This window comes from Sciurus carolinensis, chromosome 7, assembly GCF_902686445.1.
Source record: "Sciurus carolinensis chromosome 7, mSciCar1.2, whole genome shotgun sequence".
Taxonomy (NCBI): domain Eukaryota; kingdom Metazoa; phylum Chordata; class Mammalia; order Rodentia; family Sciuridae; genus Sciurus; species Sciurus carolinensis.
In genome coordinates this window covers 21,893,635-21,911,976 of record NC_062219.1, presented here as the reverse complement: position 1 = coordinate 21,911,976, position 18,342 = coordinate 21,893,635, and the positions used below count along the sequence as shown (strand labels likewise).

The 18,342-nt window shown below is 45.1% G+C and overlaps 1 protein-coding gene across 5 annotated transcripts in view; it reads right to left on the bottom strand.

Moving 5' to 3' along the window:
- Plagl1 (PLAG1 like zinc finger 1) overlaps positions 1-18,342 on the bottom strand; it is a 100,311-nt gene that overhangs the window by 3,145 nt on the left and 78,824 nt on the right. For 2 of the 5 annotated variants that reach the window (XM_047559028.1, XM_047559026.1), the window contains exons 6-8: positions 15,138-15,239; positions 14,805-14,873; positions 2,390-2,762 (exon numbers count right to left, since the gene is read on the bottom strand). In XM_047559028.1, coding sequence (XP_047414984.1) covers positions 2,390-2,541 — 152 coding nt within the window. In that variant the 5' untranslated portion in view covers positions 2,542-2,762; positions 14,805-14,873; positions 15,138-15,239. Of the gene's footprint in view, positions 1-2,389; positions 2,763-14,804; positions 14,874-15,137; positions 15,708-18,342 lie in introns of those variants that run through there. The other 3 variants (XM_047559030.1, XM_047559029.1, XM_047559027.1) reach the window with 3 other exon arrangements.

Below are 18,342 nucleotides of genomic sequence, written 5' to 3'. Positions count from 1 at the left end.
ATAAAATGCAATCCTTCATTACAACTTGTAGCTTGCACGTAGTACATATGTTGCTTCATGTTCCTTATGACAGGTACCTTCTTTAGATTCTCTTCAGAGGTTTAGCTTGTTTTACTAACAATTTAAATGCAATTGTATCCTTTGACTAGTGACTCTGGGTACAAAAGAATTTCTAACAATTTATTCTATAAAAAAAAATCTTTAAGATAGTATAAGTTAAAAAGTGTACTTCATTATACCTTCCACCCAACCACCTACCCTGTCCTGCCCCTTCCTCGAGGTAGAACAGGAAAGTGGTCTATAACAGCAGTGCTGTGGCAGTGGTGTTGGTCCCACTATGAGGCAAACTGGAAGCCAGTTCAAAAATGATAAAGCTGGTCTGAATCAAAGCAAAAACCTTCCTTTAAGTGAGAGGCACTTAAAAAATAGCCTGCTATGGGTAGCAGTTAAGAGATTAGTTCTCTGTCTCCCCTCCAGGACATGGCTTAGCATGCATAATGTAGCAGACACTGTTAGATGGACAGCCCTGAAGACAAGAACCAATACGGTAGGCATGTGAGAAGTCTGCATGCCAGTGTCTCCATGTTCTGGATCTATTTAAATAAACGCATAGGCTGCAGGAAGGTTGTCAGAGCACATCAGAGAGCAAACAGCCATGTTGTTCTACGAGATATATCACAGGAATTGATACCAAGCGGGGCTTGGCTTACGAACAGGACCCCAGAGCTCTGGCTAGTCTTCTAGTGTTGCCTTTCTCCCCTGTTTCTTTGTGGAAGATTCTAATGGGGTTTGATTTCATCTTTCACTCATGAGGAGATCAATACCAGGTTGGCAACACTGGACCTGGCATCTCCTGCCTACACCCGTATGACCCTTCAGTGGAGCACAGGTTGGCGCTAGTACCCAAGCAATACCACCACCTTTTGCTGCTCCCATCCCTTAGAGGTTGATGACCGTCCTTTGCCTGGCATCCAGTTCTCCTCCTTACTTCCTCATGCGACAGTCCCCATCTACCGATGCCGAATTTACTTCCACAACTTGGGACCTTCCCTCGACTTCTCTTCTCACCTCACGACAGCAGTTTGCGTGTGGTCAACTGGATCAAGCCAATGCTCTCGGAAGTCTTTACCGGCGGTTATTCACAGTGAGACTTCCAACCCTGGACTAGAGCCTGCCCTGCCAAATCATCCTTTCTTGCCCTCTGCCATCTCCACCAAACAGGTTTCATTGTTTGCTGTTGGGACCTATGTTCTCTTTTCTGGTTAAAGTCAGTTTTTTTTTTTTTTTTCCCCTTCAATCTCTGCTTATAAAATGAAACTTCTGTTGCAACCACTGGGAAATGGGATGGAATGCTGCCCTAGCATTTTTTTTTTTTTTAATTTCAACTCTGCACTTGGATGTGAGCAGTCGGAAAAGTGAAACTTTAAAGATCGTTCCAAGAAGATTCGAGGTGAATGGCACCTCTCTCTTAACCAGGCATCAAAAGAAGCACCACACTCGAGAAGTGCTGTGCACATGGCTCTTGGGCACTGTAGACACCAGGCCTACTACCGTCCTTGTCCTTCAGACTAGCATCTGACCGCACATTCTGTCCCCTCTATGATGGGGAAAATATCTATCTTCTATTACAAAAATCCCTTGGAAGCAGAAGCTACACCTCTCATTTCCCTCATGGAAGTGAGTACCTAATATGCACTCAAAATCACCCTGATTAAGTGTATTTTTAAAGAAGGTGAATCCGCTAAAGCAGCGCTTTCCACCCTTTGGTGGCCACAGGGGCCGCAGCACGTCGACTGGGTGCACATGCTCGGCATCTGTAGGACCAGCTGAACTCAACTTGCTGGAGTGCCTCTTTCACCCAAGGTGACAAACCACTCCAGAAGTGTGCACTCATGGGCGTCTCCTCTCCCCGTCTCTCTTAGGACCTGGACAAGCCCTCACTTTTGGACACAGACTCTCGTGACAGGCTTCCAGTCAGCCTCTCCTCCACTTCACCGTCAAAATCATCTTTTAATGCCCTCATCCATTGCTACTTCACTTCTCAGACTCGTAGAGAAGAAGGACCTTCCAGAGAGGGGGCGAGGCCTGGGGCGTCTGCTTCCTTCTCGCTGCCGCGCTGGGCCTCACCCCACATCTCCGCCAGGCCTATCCTCTGCGCACGGCACCTGACGGCCAAGGCCTGGGTACGAGAACTATCTGCTGAAGGGACAAACCAACACAGCACAGCAAAACTGATGCAGAAAAGCACAGCAGTCAGCTTTAAAGAATCCCTAAAAGGCTAAAATAGATCCAGCTCCTGTATCCTTTTCCTGCTGCAGTGAGTGGACTGAGGGCTCAAGAGCCACTTAAAGGCCCATGTAAAAGCACATACCTTTCTAAAGCCTCTCACCTCATCAATTTATATCTGGAAACGAAGGCTTTGCCACAATCAGTCTGCAAGCACTTGAATGGCCGCTCCCTGGAGTGGGAATAATTGTGAATAGTGAACTTCTCCAGGGTGAGGAACGTTTTGCCGCATAACTGGCAGGGGAACGTGGCCATGGGCTTTGCTTCTCACACCTTCCTTCTCAGATGTGCCGGTCAAACGGTGCACACTTTAGGCACACGTGCAAGGAAGGCACAGGGCAGAGGGCGATCATCCACTGGTTCTTCGTGTCCTGCTTTCCCAAGGCCCACTTCACAGGCAGCCTCAAGCCGGGGGAGGAAGTCTGAGGCACTGAAGAGATCCAGGCACAGGAAGGGGGTCTGCATCATCAGACAGCCTGTGGTGACAAGAGGAACGGTTTTCTCACATCAGCCACTTGGAAACCACGCTTTCCCTCCCGAACACTTCACAGCCAACTACCCACAGCCAGCATGTTCCTTTACAGGGCTCTAATGGGCACGATTCCCCGCCCTCCCTGGACTTGGAGAGGCCCTTCTGCATAGAAATCCACTCGTCTGCTCCTGCCGAGTGGCCAGGCATCGCTGAGGGCTGATGAAGCACTCTGACAAGGACAGTTCTCTCCACAGATTCAGCATCCTCTCCTTGGAGATTTCTGTCAGTGAGCCTCAGCAGACCAGCAAGAGACAAAGAGCCCTCCCCGCCCGGTTGGAGTGCTCTACGGCTCCACAAACAACACGCACCCCTTATTCAAACCACCAGCCTCTTCTCTTCACGCGTTGTTAGCATACTGCAAGTTGTTTATGACACCTGTTCAAACTTCCAGAGGATGAGGAGGAGTAATTTGTATACACCTAAGTTAATTTGCTTGTGAGATAACTATGCACAAGGACTGATGTAAACAACACGTGGGGGAAGCTGATCTAGTGGTGCTGGTGGTTGGCTGGTGGGGCGGGGAGATGGAACAGTCGTCCCCTGCAAACGACGGATAGCTTGGAGGAACGCTCAGGCCACATCTGTAGGCACTGTCCTCTAGAAAACTGTCCTGTTCACCTCTTACCCTTTTGTTTATGCGGACATTTCCTTATTGCTTAGGTACCTGGGGAAAGCCCACCTCTAGCTCAACCTATCTCAATTCCAGGTCATTAACACGCCTCCAAATGCAGTCAAATTCACCAAACTCCAAACTCTTCTTTTTCTACCAGTGGACCATCATTTGAGGAAACATAAGCATCCATGGCAGATCAGGAACAATATAGTAATTCTGAATTGTTAGAAATATTATGCTATTTGAAAGAGAATGTCATTCTTGGGGTGCAGGTAGGGAAATGCTAACCTTCCAAATACCAACACTTAAAAAAATTAGATTACAGGTTGAGTATCCTAAATAAGACAATCCAAAATCTGAAGCTTTCTGAGTGTCAGCCTGATGCTACAAGTGGAAAATTCCATACCTGGCCTCATATGACAGGTCACAGTTGAAACGCAGGAGCCCTGAAAGTATCATAAGTGAATTCAGGCTATGGCATAAACATGTGAACTGTGTGCTTAGACTTGGGGTCCATCACCAATTTGTCTATTATCTATATACAAATATCTTCTAGGCATTTCAGTAAGGGATATCCAATCCACTATATGCTTACATTAAACACAAGAGTTTTGTAGGCAGGCCAGCCTTTTCTGAACTTTGTCAAGTGGGTGAGTCTTTAAAACTGTTCCCTGCAGTCATTTGTTTATTGTTAAATCCTTAGACTTGCTCCTTATTGTTAAAAAAATTTATTTGCCCTTTCAGTTACTATCTGAACAGAAAACTAGATGAAATTTGAGCATTCCTCAGCTCCTGCTCCAGATTTTTTAGCATCTGGGCAAAATATACCCCCCATATATATCCTGCTCTCTCCATTTGGAACCTACAGAGATGACTTCTGTGCCTTGACTGAAGGTTTGGCAGGGGACACATGGGCATTCTTGGCCAGCATCTTGGCACTAGACCTTCTTTCTGATCCTTGCAGCACACACGACCTGTTCCTCTGTCACCAAGTGACAACTTTAACTGGGTTTCTGTCCTGGCTCCACCCAAAGCCCTCTCCAACCCTTCAATCCCTTCCAGTTTTCCAGCTCCTTCCCGAGGCCTCACCTTGAGGTATCCTCAATCACCCTGGCCACGAATTCCTTCTAGGAATTCTATCTCACTAACAGAGCTTGCGCTGCCAGGTCTTATGATCCGTCCTACTTCACACCCAGCCAAGGCCTGGCCATGACACTCGGCCAGTTATAAAACCCTCCTGCACTTGGGATCGCTCTGTGCTTCTTCCCAGGTCTGTTTTCAAAAGACTAAAACACACACAGATTGTAAAGTTTGAAATATCATTTTTCCTCCTTCCCTTTACAGCTAAACTCAAAACATGCCTCATCACTTCAGAGGAGCTGGTTTCGTGGGGAAGATTTTGTATTTGTCTCACGTACTTGCAATTCCAGTCACGCATTCTTTTTCCAACTTATCTTAGTAAATTTATTCTCTGCAAGTCTTGCTTTATGAGATGACCAGTACAGCCAATAGCACTCTGGTAGTGACAGGCACATTATAGTATCATGGCTACTGAACACTCAAAATGTACTGCTGTAAAGCAAGTTATTTAAATTATTTAAATAGACACAGCCAGTGGCTGCTCTGTGGTACAGTACAGGCAGACTCTTAGATTCATTGTTAAAAGGGCCGAGCTGGACTTTCCTTGCACACAAGTGTGCTTTTGATCTCACCCTCAGGTGTTATCCCCAAAGTGTGGGAAGAATTTACGTTGCTTGTTTTATGAACACAGTAGAAAGGTTCCCAAGTTCAAATTCCAGCATGCCCATGTGGGCTATATCCAGTTTTGTTTCCTAGTTTGTGATATTCACCTGATGTGTGTAAAAGGACTTGTGGGGACAATCAGTTGAAATGATTTGAAATCACACAATCTAAAACAATACCATACAAATAAATAGTACTTATGAAACACCGAGATTAAAAGTAAAAGCATGTGTCAACGTATAGTCTATGGTTCCTAAACTTTTAGCTATGGAGACATGTTCTCCACCTGTGTATATACCACCCATTATTCCTACAGAATGAACGAGTAGCATGGACAAGACATGCAGAAAGGACATAATAGGTGGCGAGTGAAAAGTCTTTATCCCTTGCTTCTTAGCAGATGTAAGCCAACTGACTGCTTACCAACATACCATGAGTACAAAGAAAAATTAAATATATTCAATATTTAAAATTGCCCTTTAGCACTGAATGAAGTTTTGAGATTAGCTTTCTGGTCATTTCATCCCTAGATTAAAAAAATCCAATGGCCACAGATGCCATCCACAAGGACATTTCCCTCTGGCATCTAAAGATGGTACGTATAATCAGAGGGTGACATGGCCATGTTTTGTGTAAGTATGAGGCTCACTTCCTCCAACTTCAAGTCCTCCAACTTTCCCTCAAACTTTTCATATTTATTTTATTAACATCTTTCCCCTAAGACTTTATCTTGTCGAGTTCCAGAGTCGTGTTAAGAACACCCAGCTTAACACGAAGTGCAAAGCTAGTCCTCAAATGCTGACCTGAATAGATTCCATGATAGTGAACATTCTTTCATTTCTTCAGGGATTCTTTAGGAATGAACTCAACTTCATAAACAGTTCGAACATTCCAGTTACCATAGCTGTGTATTTCATAAATATGGACCTGAGAATACAAATATTTGCACTGTTTGCAGGATATAATCGCAAACTTCTATAAAAATTATCTTTCCCCACAGATTGTAAATTCTTTGTGGCTCAGGATCAAAGCTCAGTTATTTAAAAAAACAAACCATGTGGCTATATACTACGTCTCTCATCACCATGCACTCAATTGGTGCTGGCTGTATACTAACGATTCTAATCTTTGGATGAAACCTGATATGCTTTCTGGCCACATCCTTGAAACAGACTTGGGGTTACTTGGTATTGTCTGGCAGACCACCAGCAATCTAACAGAGAACTGACAAAGTGACGGTCCTGATGAGAGTCGGTCTGTTCTGTCACTTGACATACAGACTGCACTTGAATCCTAAACACGGTACTATTTCAACACCTGTCACCATGGAAAGATAGTAAGTCTTTCCCCAAAACATCTCAGGACATAATTTTCAGTCCCCTTGATTCTAAAAATACTCAGTGAGTGATACAGATCTGCCAGTATGCCAAAGAAGGCTTGTACCATCTGCTTCATTCTGCTCATGCTGATTATTTTGGGGATGAGAGAGGATCAGACTGGAATAAGAACATATATATATATGGCAACAGCCAGGAAAGACTATGTTCCCTGGGGGCTGGAGGTAAACGGCGGCGAAGGGGGGTCAGCACAAGTGCAGTTCCAGGGCTTCCCCACGCTGCACAACACAATCGTCTCACGGGGACAACTGTTTCACAGCATTCTCAAAATAAACCATGACTTCTGGCTTCTATTTCCATTGTCCCCAGTGACACAATGCAAGGCCCATTTCTGAGAGGAAACTGAATTTCCATTTTTTCCCTGGCGAGATGGGTGCTTTTAAGTTTCTGTTTCCACTCCATTCATCACTATGTCTACTAGATAAGAAGGTTCTAGATGTCTCTCTCCCTCAGACAACCAAGACCCGGGACTGTTTTCAAATAAATATGTTAAAGCCAATTTTAAAAGGGTCTCTAACAAGGTTATTTCTTCTTATATTCACAAACTGTGAAGCAGCCAATCATGGAACAAGAGAGGTGGAGATCCTTTGCTTCACTGAACCTAGGAAGCTTCCAAACAGGGTACCTTTCTCAAAATCAGGACTTGAGTAGCAAATCTATCAAGAAATTTAAACCAAAACTATTCAGAATCATCAGCAAGAGGAAGGAGACCCAGAATCTCTAGGTGGTTGTGACTGCTTATTTTTATTCTGTTCTGAAATTTGCTGGGTGCTTTGTCTGAGCCAGTCTAATGTCAGAAGAGCTTGGTCTTGCATGTCTAATCAGCAAAAAAGGTACTCATGGCACTCGACTACTTTGAAGAGCACAGTGGGGTTCTGACGAGGCCTTTCCAGGATGGCTGTAGCTGGATTACCAGCCTTGCCTGAGACCAGGGTCTTCAGTGAGTCCCCTGGCTGTGCAGCAGGGCCCCTGAGAACTCTCTGGCATTCTGTACAGAACTAGAAAGCATGCATACTGGGATTCTATTTTTTTTTTTTAATTTAAAAAATTTGTTCTAATTACGCATGACAGTAGAATGCATTTATATACTTTGATATATATAAATGGAGTATAGTTTCTCATTTTTCTCACTGTACCATGTAGAATCACATCAGTCACACAGACATATATGTACATAAGGTAATGTCTGTTTCACTCTACTATCCTCCTTACCACCTCACCCCCTCCCCACCCTCCAATCTCCTCTACCTAAAGTAACGAATGATACTGGAATTCTTAACGGAGAGAAGGACTATAGCATTTTAAAAATTTTCTAAGAGGTCCTAGATTCAAACAGGGTAAAGGGCATTGACTAAGCTGAGAAATGAGAGAAAATCCTTCTTGATGCTATCAATATTCCACTGGGCTCTTCACAATGTCATTGGTATTTCCCAATCCTTGGGCCATAGACTTAGGACTTGAATTTTTTCAGGTAAAAGTGGAGGGGGAAAAAAAAAAAAAGCTCTGTAATGTTTTTCTGGAACTCAAGCAGTAAACAACTTGTACAAATTTCATTTCAAATATGGCTATGGATGACAATTTAATAGATCCTGTCCTGTAAGACAGTCTACCTTATGACTAGAGGACCAGCTGCCCTCAAATCACAGGGGTTTATCTGTCAACATCTTTAAAAGTCTTTATTAAAGGTCATATATCCTCAATAAAGTACTAAGATATTATCATTAAAATCCCGACACCTGAGCTGACATGTCACTCAGAAGACAGCACTTGCCTAGGATGAACTCAGGCTGGATTCACAGGGCCTGTCAGTCTGCTCCAGCTGCAGCTCTCTCTCCCCAGGAGTGGCCTAGAGCTTATCAACCCCCAGATCAGTCTCCCCGCTGTTTCCTCAAAGTGCTGCATTCTCTTGTATTTCCCCTTCTGGAAGCCCCACTATACCTTATCATCTGGCAAACCCCTATTTTTCTCCCAGACAAAAGAATGAATGCTTCCAGATGGGGGGGTCCACTCAGTAGTCTGGCGGACGTCTCCACCTGCATTGGTCTGACACTGTTTTGCCGGGTTTATGCTGGGATGCCCTGTCCTGCTATCCCCACCGCCTGCTGAGAAATCGGGTTTGCTGCCTATAGTCTTTCAAACTGTCACCTTGAGGGACTTAATTTTGTTAAGCCAGTGACTATGCTCCTATTTTCTTAGAAATGAGGTTTAAAATAAGAAAGCCCCAGTGAAGTGTTTATCTAATATTTAGAAAGAAAACTGAGAAAGCTGTTAAGTAGACTCTACCACAACTTTAGGACACCAAAGCCATACCCTAGCCAGACATTTTTAAGAGACGGTGTGAGTCACCTAAAGATGGTAGATTGAATGTAAGCACACTGCTCCAGATTTTCCTGAAACTCTACTTAAAGACAAGGGCAAATGGGGGCTCCTCTGGGATTCACCTGCACTGCCTGACAGCAAAACCTTGCTGACAAGCCCTGCTATTATGTCTACAAAGCTTCCATCAGCATTGTCATGGCTCTCTACCCATAAATCAGTAGGTGCCAAGGATCACCAGGAAAAATGAGAAAGAAGGAAAATGAACACAAAACTAAACTAACAGAACCAGGCAGCTCGGAGTGGGAAAGGCTGACCATGGAGGAAAGATCTGAATTAACACCTGCCATGATTCTTAGGTACCTGCGTGTTTGGCAATGTGGCTTATTTTGAGGGCACCTGCTATTTTTCCATGTGAGCTAGTTCTAATGCTCACTAGTGATTAACTCTGAGGCAACCTTTATAACTCAGCTAATATCATCCTGTGACTAATGGTAAAATTAGTCACAGATAAAATGGCTATAACGTGTATAGTTAGACCAAGAAATAGGAAGGAGGAAATGATTTTTAAGTTAGTGTAACAATTAACTATCTTTACTATATGACAAAGTTACCACCACCGCTTCCACTGAATATTTCATTGTTATGCTAGAATCTGTGGACCACACAATTTGGCAAAAAGCAGAATTGAAAGATGGAGTAAATCTTTCATTATCTGCAGATGAATGTCTACATCACAGACCACAAAGAACCCACACACAAGATTAATATTGTTTGACAAGGTGTTTGACTATAAAAATCAAAATCAATTACATTTCTAAATACCAGAAGACAGAAATGTAATGTAAGATATCACATTAGCCACAAAACAAAGATACCTAAGAAACTGCCCAGGTAAAGGGAAAAAGACAATATACAAGGCTGGGGTCACAGGTTGGAGGCATTGCATGATGCTCCCCTGAACTGGCAGATATAATTAAATTGCTCTGTTACTTACAGAGCAAACATAAATAAATGAAAGATGGAGAAAAGATAAATAAATGAAAATAATTATTAAAATTCAAGGTGATAAGCACCATTGTTGTCCAGGAATGATGGGCTCCTGACTAGCAGATCGAGGTAGGTTTCATGGAGGAGTCCAAGTTTAAGTTCAGCCTACACACTTACCAGGTGCTCAAAAGGGAAGGATCTACCTCAGGCCAAGAGAATGAATCAACATAGGGCATTTGGAAAAGCAGCAGTTCAGTAGGACTGGAACGTGGACGCAAAGAGGAGACAGAGTGGTCAACAGGATGGAGGGGCAGGCAGAGACCAAATCATGAAGGGAGCATTCTGTTGGGGAAGGGGAGCTTTTTTCCTTTTTGTCATACATTTTTAGATTGATTAACGAGTCACAGCTAGCTATTAATTCAGATGGAGTAAGGGGGAGTGAGGGGCGAAGAGGTAGTAGGTGAAAAATGTCAATAAAACACTGAACAGGAACGGGAAGAGGCCATGGAGGAGGCATAAGCCCACTGGGCCTCAGAAAGCCATAGCAAACAGAAGCCAAACCCCAGGGAAGATGGCCCAGGCTGATGACCAGGGAGTCCCCAACAGGCACCCCTTATAGACAACAGAATTGCCATCAGATGGTACTTTCTGACACTATGGCAGGGAGGTGTGAGAGGCCCTGGAGAGGGGTGGGGCTTGGGGTGGTAAGGCCATTTGGAAGAGAGGATGCTGTCATGCATGAGAAGAGAGGGCAGGCTTAAATGACATTCTGCAGCAGATGAGCGAGATTAGGATTTAGTTTAGTGGAAAGATGACGGCGGAGATGGAAAGTAAGTCTGAGTCCCAGAGGAAAACTGCAGTTCAGCTTTGGACACACTGAGTGTAAATGGGGCCTAATGGGCAACTTGGGCAGGCAAGGAGACCCGCAGCAGGGAGTGGCCAGGGCCCTCCCCCTACGAGGGTGCAAGCACACCCTTGCCCTTTGGCTTTGGGGAGGTGGATGCCATTCTGCATGTGGCTTATTCAGGCAACTCTCAAGGACCAAGCCCTCCATGGGTGGCCTCAGGTCCTGTCAGGAAGCTCACATGAACAACCTTGATCACCAGCATCACTCCCCTAGGCTGGTTTGGTAAAGTGGGCTGGCCCTGGGGTGAGGAGGCCTTTGTTTTCTTTTGGGCAGGCAGGTCCCAGCTAGACTGATCCTCCCTCAGGAGATCTACTCAGCATGCTGAACGGGAGGCAGGCTTGTGGGGGCATGAAGTTCTCAGGGCCCTAAAGACAGAAGCAGCCTCTGCCTCTGAATTCCCCAGCTTCCTCCTGGGTGAGATAGCATAGGGGCCCGTCCATGGTGATAAAAATAAGCAAATGAAAACTGAATCTCAATTCAAAAACTAGACAAGATGTTCCTAAATTTAACTTCTGTCCTGGGATAGTACAAACAAGACCCTGACAGCTTAAGAACCCCTTTGGTGGCCTAATCCACTAGCAGAAGGCAGGCCTTTCCCAGGTGGGTCTTTGCTATACCTTGTTCAGCAGATTAGAGAGACAGATATCTAAGCCGATGGCAGGGTCAGCCAGGACTCCATGTGGACACGGAGGTGGGGAGAGAGGAGGCAGCAGTGGGTAGAGATGCCAATATAACTGTGTGGACCGGAACGTGAGGGAGCCCGAGAAACCACAAGGCAGGCCTGCACCAGGGGACGTGAGCCACAGAAGACCAAGGAACCAGACCACAGAGGGAAAGGACTCCAGGACACTGGGATCCATCAGCATAGAGTGCTTCACCTCTCACAGGCCCATGGCCACTCGCCGAACGACCTTCCTTAGCCTGAGGAGTGAAGCAGGGGCTGGTAGCTGAGATTCCCAGACGGCGCCACAGGCCGCTACCAATGGCTATTCAGGTTCAAAGGGACAAAGGGGGAAGGAGCTATCTTTGCAGACTCTTAAGTATTTCACATTCCTCCTCTCTCACCACACTGAATTTAAAATAGAATATTCCGAAACAAATAGACGAATGTCTACAAGTGAGGCATGTGCGTCCAGGAAGGCAAGTGTTAAGTCTAGGACTGGCTCTCAAGCCGAGACGCACTGTCCCAGTTTTAAGACGTCTATTTATTAATGGAGACTCTAGGTAGTCTGGAGTGGGTAGGGGTAGACAGCGAGCCCCAAAATCCAGACAAAGGCCTTTGGTATTAGGAGCAGATTTTCTAATCATTAAAGTCAGGGATGGGGACTGTTCCTTTGTGACAACTGAAAATATATCCCCCTCCTCCCTCCCTATAAATCCTCGATGGCTGGCCTTTAGACCCTTAGGGTTTGCTTCTATAGCCGTCTGCCATGCTCTCTTTTCCTGGGACTCTAGAGTGTAGGGCATGGAGGAACCAGAACTCTAATTAGCAGTAGGCCTATTGTCCCAGTAAGGACACCATCTGGGGAAAGAAAAGCCTGGTTCCTTCTCAGGAAGTTATGTGGGGTACAGGTTTGTACTGAGGAAAGAAGAAAAAAACTAAGAAAAGCATACCAGTCTCAGAGACAAGGGGAAGCCAGACTTGTGAGTTTAAATGGCTTGAAGGAAACTTTTCGTCTATGTGGTCTAGAAAGGAGGCCCAGGGCTTGGAGCATTGTTTGATCCCAAGACAACATATCTCTAAACAAACAGAAAAAGGACAAGCAGTGCAGATGTGGGTATGTCACTGAGGTCTGTCTGGGGAAGAGTTCAGGGGCGGAGCAGGTAGGTGAGCCACAGGCGGGCGGAAGAACATGCAGAGGTGCACAGAGGTGCTCAGCTGTGCAGTGCGGAGTGGGGGTTCAGCCTGGCTGCAGGGGACATGTGGCCAGGAGGGGCAGGAGAGGGGCTAGACAGGTGGGGTCCGGCCACAGCAAAGTGGGCCTCTCCAGGGGACTGGGGGTCCACAAAGGTGAGGACAGTTCAGCAGCTGACTGCACTAGAGACAAGGCTCACAGACCACCGCCCCCTCCTGGGTAGTAACTGAGTTACTGGAGGGGAGAGCAAACTTAAGGCACGGCTCTGAAACGCCAAATGTTTTTTTTTTTTTTTTCCCCCCACAAAAGAGGAGTCCAGGACCAAATCTCATTGTCCTGGATGAAAATGTGATGGGCACTTTTAAGATGACAACCTCCACTCTTGTTTTCAAGCTTTCTCAATGGAGGACTCCCCAGCTTAGAGAGAACCACGTCCACACCTGGCCACGTGCGAGAAGTGAACTCGCTGCACCTGGGCCAGGCAAACTGGTCACATAGAAATAAACCTGAAGTCTACAAATGTTTATCCCCCGTCCTTTAAGATTGTCTGAGTTTTAATTTTCTTTCTCTTTAAACTGATAAACTTTTCACTGGGCTTCCATTCAGAAAGAAAGTGGCACTACAGAAACAGGGCCACTCTTCTGCGCTCCCACCCTGGCTTCTCTGAAAGGGGAAAGGAATGTCAGGGAGACAGGACAGAAGCCTGAAGAGAGGAGCACTCCAGCCAGCCTCCCTCCTTTTCACCGTATGTTTTTTTCCTCCCCATTCACAGCTTTAGGTCCTTTGTTTGTTTAACAGACCATTACAATCGGAGGCAGTTCAATGGCGGAGGAATGTGAACTCTCTAAGTAGCGTCCTTGCAATCCACATGTGTGGTCCCTCCCCCGCCCGGTCTGTCCAGGCGGCTGCAGTGTGCCTGCCTCTGCTCCTGGCCGCCCCGAGGAGGCCGGGCACCTTGCTCACAATGAGCCCTAATTTCCCACCGGGCCATGGTTGCTGCTCCTTCCCAGTAGCCTCTTCGTTCCCTGCTTGCCTAGCCTCTGTGGAGGCCGCCCAGTTCCCTGTTCCCCTCAGCTCCCGGGAGGACACTGCCAGCATGTTGGTCATCCTGTCTTCTGCCTGTGGACTCACCACCGAACACTGGGCAGACGCCGTGGGATGTCACTGGCTACCACACCCGTCTAAGGCACACACACTGTAAACCAAAGAAACAAGGCCAGATTCCTTCCTGACCTCCCAAACATGTTGGAATTTCCAGCAGCTTTGTCAGTCCCTAATAGAAAATTGGCCCTGTTGGACTGAATTTCAATTTCTTGGTCAACAGCTCAAAATAATATTTGTAACAGTATTATAGCTCCATAGTAATTCAGTGGAGTATAAAAACATAGTATTTCGATTGAGCTCATAAAGCCCTCTAATGCTATTTCCTATCTCACAACCCTGTCAGATAGGCATCACTGTCCCCAATTGCCAGATGAGGAAACTGAGACTGGGTAGACTTAGTTCAGTGTCCATAGCACTGACTAATGAGATACTGCAAGTAATGTACCATACCAAGAAGACGGCCCAGTACCTAGCGAGTACCCAAGAACTCTTAGCGTTCAATGTTACTGATAATGACCAGAAGCTCCAACCAGGTGTTCTGAGCTAAGCAGGGTGTTCTTTCCACTTCTACCCATCCTGCGCCATATTTCTGCATGAAGCCTCAGGTGGGTAGTGGGCTCCCTAGCACAGCTGCAGTGTAACTGTTATCCTCCTTAGACTGATCCATCAGCCTCTTCTGTGACCCTTCTTCTTAGGTATCTAAGTTAGGTCTGTCTTGGGCATGGCTTTCAAGCTTCTGAACCAAAAGCATTGTCAGAAATTCTACAGACCTGAAGGGGCTGTGGATGGGGGACAGCGGAGAATATAAAAAGTTGGGAATTGCATCATTAGATTTCCTAAAACATAGAGCGTGCTGCCACTTTAACAAAAGAAAAAGCAGAGAATCCCATTCTAAAGTATTTTGCATTGGAAGGGGAAACGGAGATGAATTTATTCTCTACTAGATGCTTCTTGAAACACCCTGTACCCACCTCCAGCACATCCTCACCCAAGTTCACTATGTTTCCAAGCAATTATTGATAAACATGCCCAACTAGAAATAAATTTAAAACTTGCATACCTACTGGGTGAGAGGATACATCAACCACTGGCAGGCACGGAGTTCTCCCGGAAGTCTCAAGATTCAAACCTGTAAGAAGAGACTTGCACATCTTCAGTGAATGAAGCTAGAATACCTCCCTACCAGCCTATAACCTGAGCTTCCAGGTATGAGAGCTCACACACATCACTGAGGTGTTCTACAGGAGATTTCCTACTGCTTTTTCATGCATTTTAATGGGTGATCTTTACTTATATTATATCCTCTGTCCTACTTGCAACTGGATTAGAACAATTCTCAAGCTTTTCCCTGCTTTCTGCAAGTAAAAAAAAAAAAATACATGAAATTGCTTACATAAAATATTCAAAACAGCACTCAGGGGAAATGGTATTTCTTTTAAACCAACAGTATTAAAATACCATAAAACAGGTATGCAAATCCAAGCAGTAACAGAACCTGAAACAAATTGTGAATTGAAAGAAAGTCAGAAATATCCAGTTGACACTTTCAACAAACGCTTCATATAAACATATACATTTATCAAATTTGCAAAGCATCGCCCAATGAAATATTCAATGATTATTAAACCTGGCTGTGCATTAGAATTAGGAGGGAACTCCTTTGGAAATACAGATTCCTAGGCCTCAAGGCAAACTAGCACAGACTGAAATGGTAAGATGGGGCCCCAGAAACTTGTGTTTCTACCAGGGTCTCAGAAAACAAGACTGCCACCAGCTCTGTACCACAACCCTGATGAGCACTTGGAAACGAGTCTCTCTGCTCACAAATTAATTATAAAACTTGGCTTCTTGCAACTAAGACTATTCCAACCAGTTGATCCTCTTAGGGGGAAATCTGCTAGGGTTCTCTTAGCCAGTACAAAGGTAAATCTATTATGAAACAAAGCCAATTAGCTCACCTAAGTGATTTATTCACTTGGCTGGCCTGTTCTAATTTCATTTGAAAAAAAAAAAAAAAAAAAAAAGGCTATGACTATTTATTTTGCATAAGAACAGTCTTTTAAATTGAAAATGGAAAAGGTTATGGCCTTGTCAGACAACTAACATTTAAAAGTGACCCAACACAGTTCAGGAGAAAACCGGAGGTGAACAGATTACTTGAACCACCCGGAGAGTCTGTTTTGAAGTTATTCTTCGCTTTGCATATACAAACGCTTCACAAATCATCTGCACAGTTCACCTGTTGTCTCAAAATTGGGTGGTCCCCAAACATTTGTATCAACTCTTTTACAAGAGCTTAAAAAAAAAAAAACTGAAGCAAAAGACATCTTCTAGATGATTCTTTGCTCCTGCCCAGCTCACAAAGGACAATACCAATTTATGTATTCAGAGAGGCGGCACTCTCTTCTGCTTCCCAGGAAAGGGCGGGCAGAACGTGAGGTAGGCAAACCAGGCAGTGGAGTAGCTTAGCTTCATTGTCAAAATATTCAAATTATCACAAAAAGAAAGCAATTCCTTTCTGAACTCAACAATACTCCTTGGCCTCTGAGGGCTCACACAGGAGCTTATTCTCAGGCTGTTCAGTGTGAGCAGCAAGAGTGAAAGAGGGGAGCCCGGGCAGGGAGGAGATCAAGTCCTTCTGCCTGTCCCACCTGCCCTCTCAGCATGTCTGATGTGTACACACTAACAATGCCATGGAGACCCTCAAGCAGGCCAGACCTGGGGCAGCGTCCTGTGCAGTGTAGGGCAATTTAACACAGCAAAGAGACAGTCAAGGAAAAACACCTCAGTGAGACAGGATGCTACTTGCAGACTGTTCAGGTCAGGATTTAGGTTTCAAAAGCAGAGGAAAAGGTTTTCAAATGTCAACTTAAAGTGTGTAGTAAAAACGACACCATAAAAATCAAACATTTCTAAAGATGGATGTTTCTGAGTTCCAGAGTAGCCAGAAATGCCACTTTTTTTTTTTTTTTTTCTGGCAAAGGAGATGGGTGCCTGGTAAACAGATTTGCTGTTGTTTTAAATAAATGGAATTTTTTTGTGTGTGTGTGGAAGCCATTCGCTGACAACAAAAACAAAAGTTTCATGACTCTAGAGTGTATGATTTCTAGAGTGCGTTTTTGCCACACAGTATGTTTCTCTGGGCGCCTACTTCTGAGAACAGTATTTAAGACCATGCTTCTTCTCAGTTAATGAACTGGCTTAGCTGCCTGCTGAGCACTTGCTGAAACCTCCAAATGAACAAAAGGAAATCTTCCAGTTTCAGCTCATTCACTTCTAGCTACTCCTGGTTTTACTTAAGCTAATTCTTCCAGCTGACTTTATTTCCAGTGATCTGAGTTGGGAAAGAACTGGGGAACCCCCGGACACCGGAAAGTTGTTCCTGGTTTTCAACGAAAGAGTCCTTTAGATTGTAGATGTGCCAGGTTTGTTTTTGAAGTCTCTCAAAAATGTCTTATTTTCTAAATACTGGAACTGCAAATGAAAAGGAGCCCACCTGATTTGGTAGATTACAGACAATTAAATCCTTCTGCGGCAAGATGGATCATGGTGAACAATGACATCCTATATTTGAACTGGAGACCCTAAGTGGGATATTCACATTCACCTCCAAACAATGACGTCATTTTAAAAGAAGCCACGAACAGGCATGTTGCTAAAGGAACACATGGCATTTAAACAGACTTGTGGGCACCTGGCCCTCTAGCCTCACTTATGGACACTCCCTAGGAACCCTCGTGCACAGCTCAAAGTATTAACTACTCCTTGAGGTCAGAGCCTTCCCAAATCTCCATCTTCGATCCTCAGCTTTCTTTCAAATTCCAGACAAAAGCAGCCACCTTCCTCCTGAGCCTCTCATTGTGGACACCTCCCTAGGCCCATGGTCCTGTCTCTACAGCAGAGGCTTCACACTCCAGCCCTCTAGCCATCTCCTCGCCCAGCACACTGTCTCTCAGCCACCGTTAGTGAGATGCTCATGAGACAGTGGCTATGTTTTAAGTGGGCAGTGTTAGCCCGATTTGTTCTTATAAGAAAACAAAGGCTAAAAGTTGTGCTAATTTGCTTGGTCCTGTGCTCATTTGAAAGTCAATCCCTTCACTATAATTTCCTAGCCTCTACAAAGCCAGAACCTCTGGAGTCATACTAGATTTTTCTCACTGATTAAGCTGTACCGAGTCTGTGAGCTTATTGTCCCTGAATCTGTTTCCTCCCTTCACTTCCCATAGTTACCTACTGTTGGGGCGAGTTCTGCCTTTATTACTGCCTCCAAATCAGCATGGCAATACAACTTGGGAATTTTACTTTTTATCCTCCCAACAATTTCCCTTTCTCACTTAAAACAGGTGGCGGATCTGTCACCCCTTGTATTTCAGCCCAGCTGAAGGCAGGAGCGGCCTGAAGAAGTCTTTGTTAATATCTAAATCCAGTGAGGAAATTCTGCAGGACTGCTGGGAGCGGAAGGCGGATAAGAGGGTGAAAAAAGAGACACTGCCCCCTCCACTCCCCATCCCCCACCCCTGGGCCTGGAAAGGAAAAGGATCTGTCAGCCCCAACAAGGGGGGGGGCCTTGCCCTGCAGCTTCCTAAGGCAGCGACAGA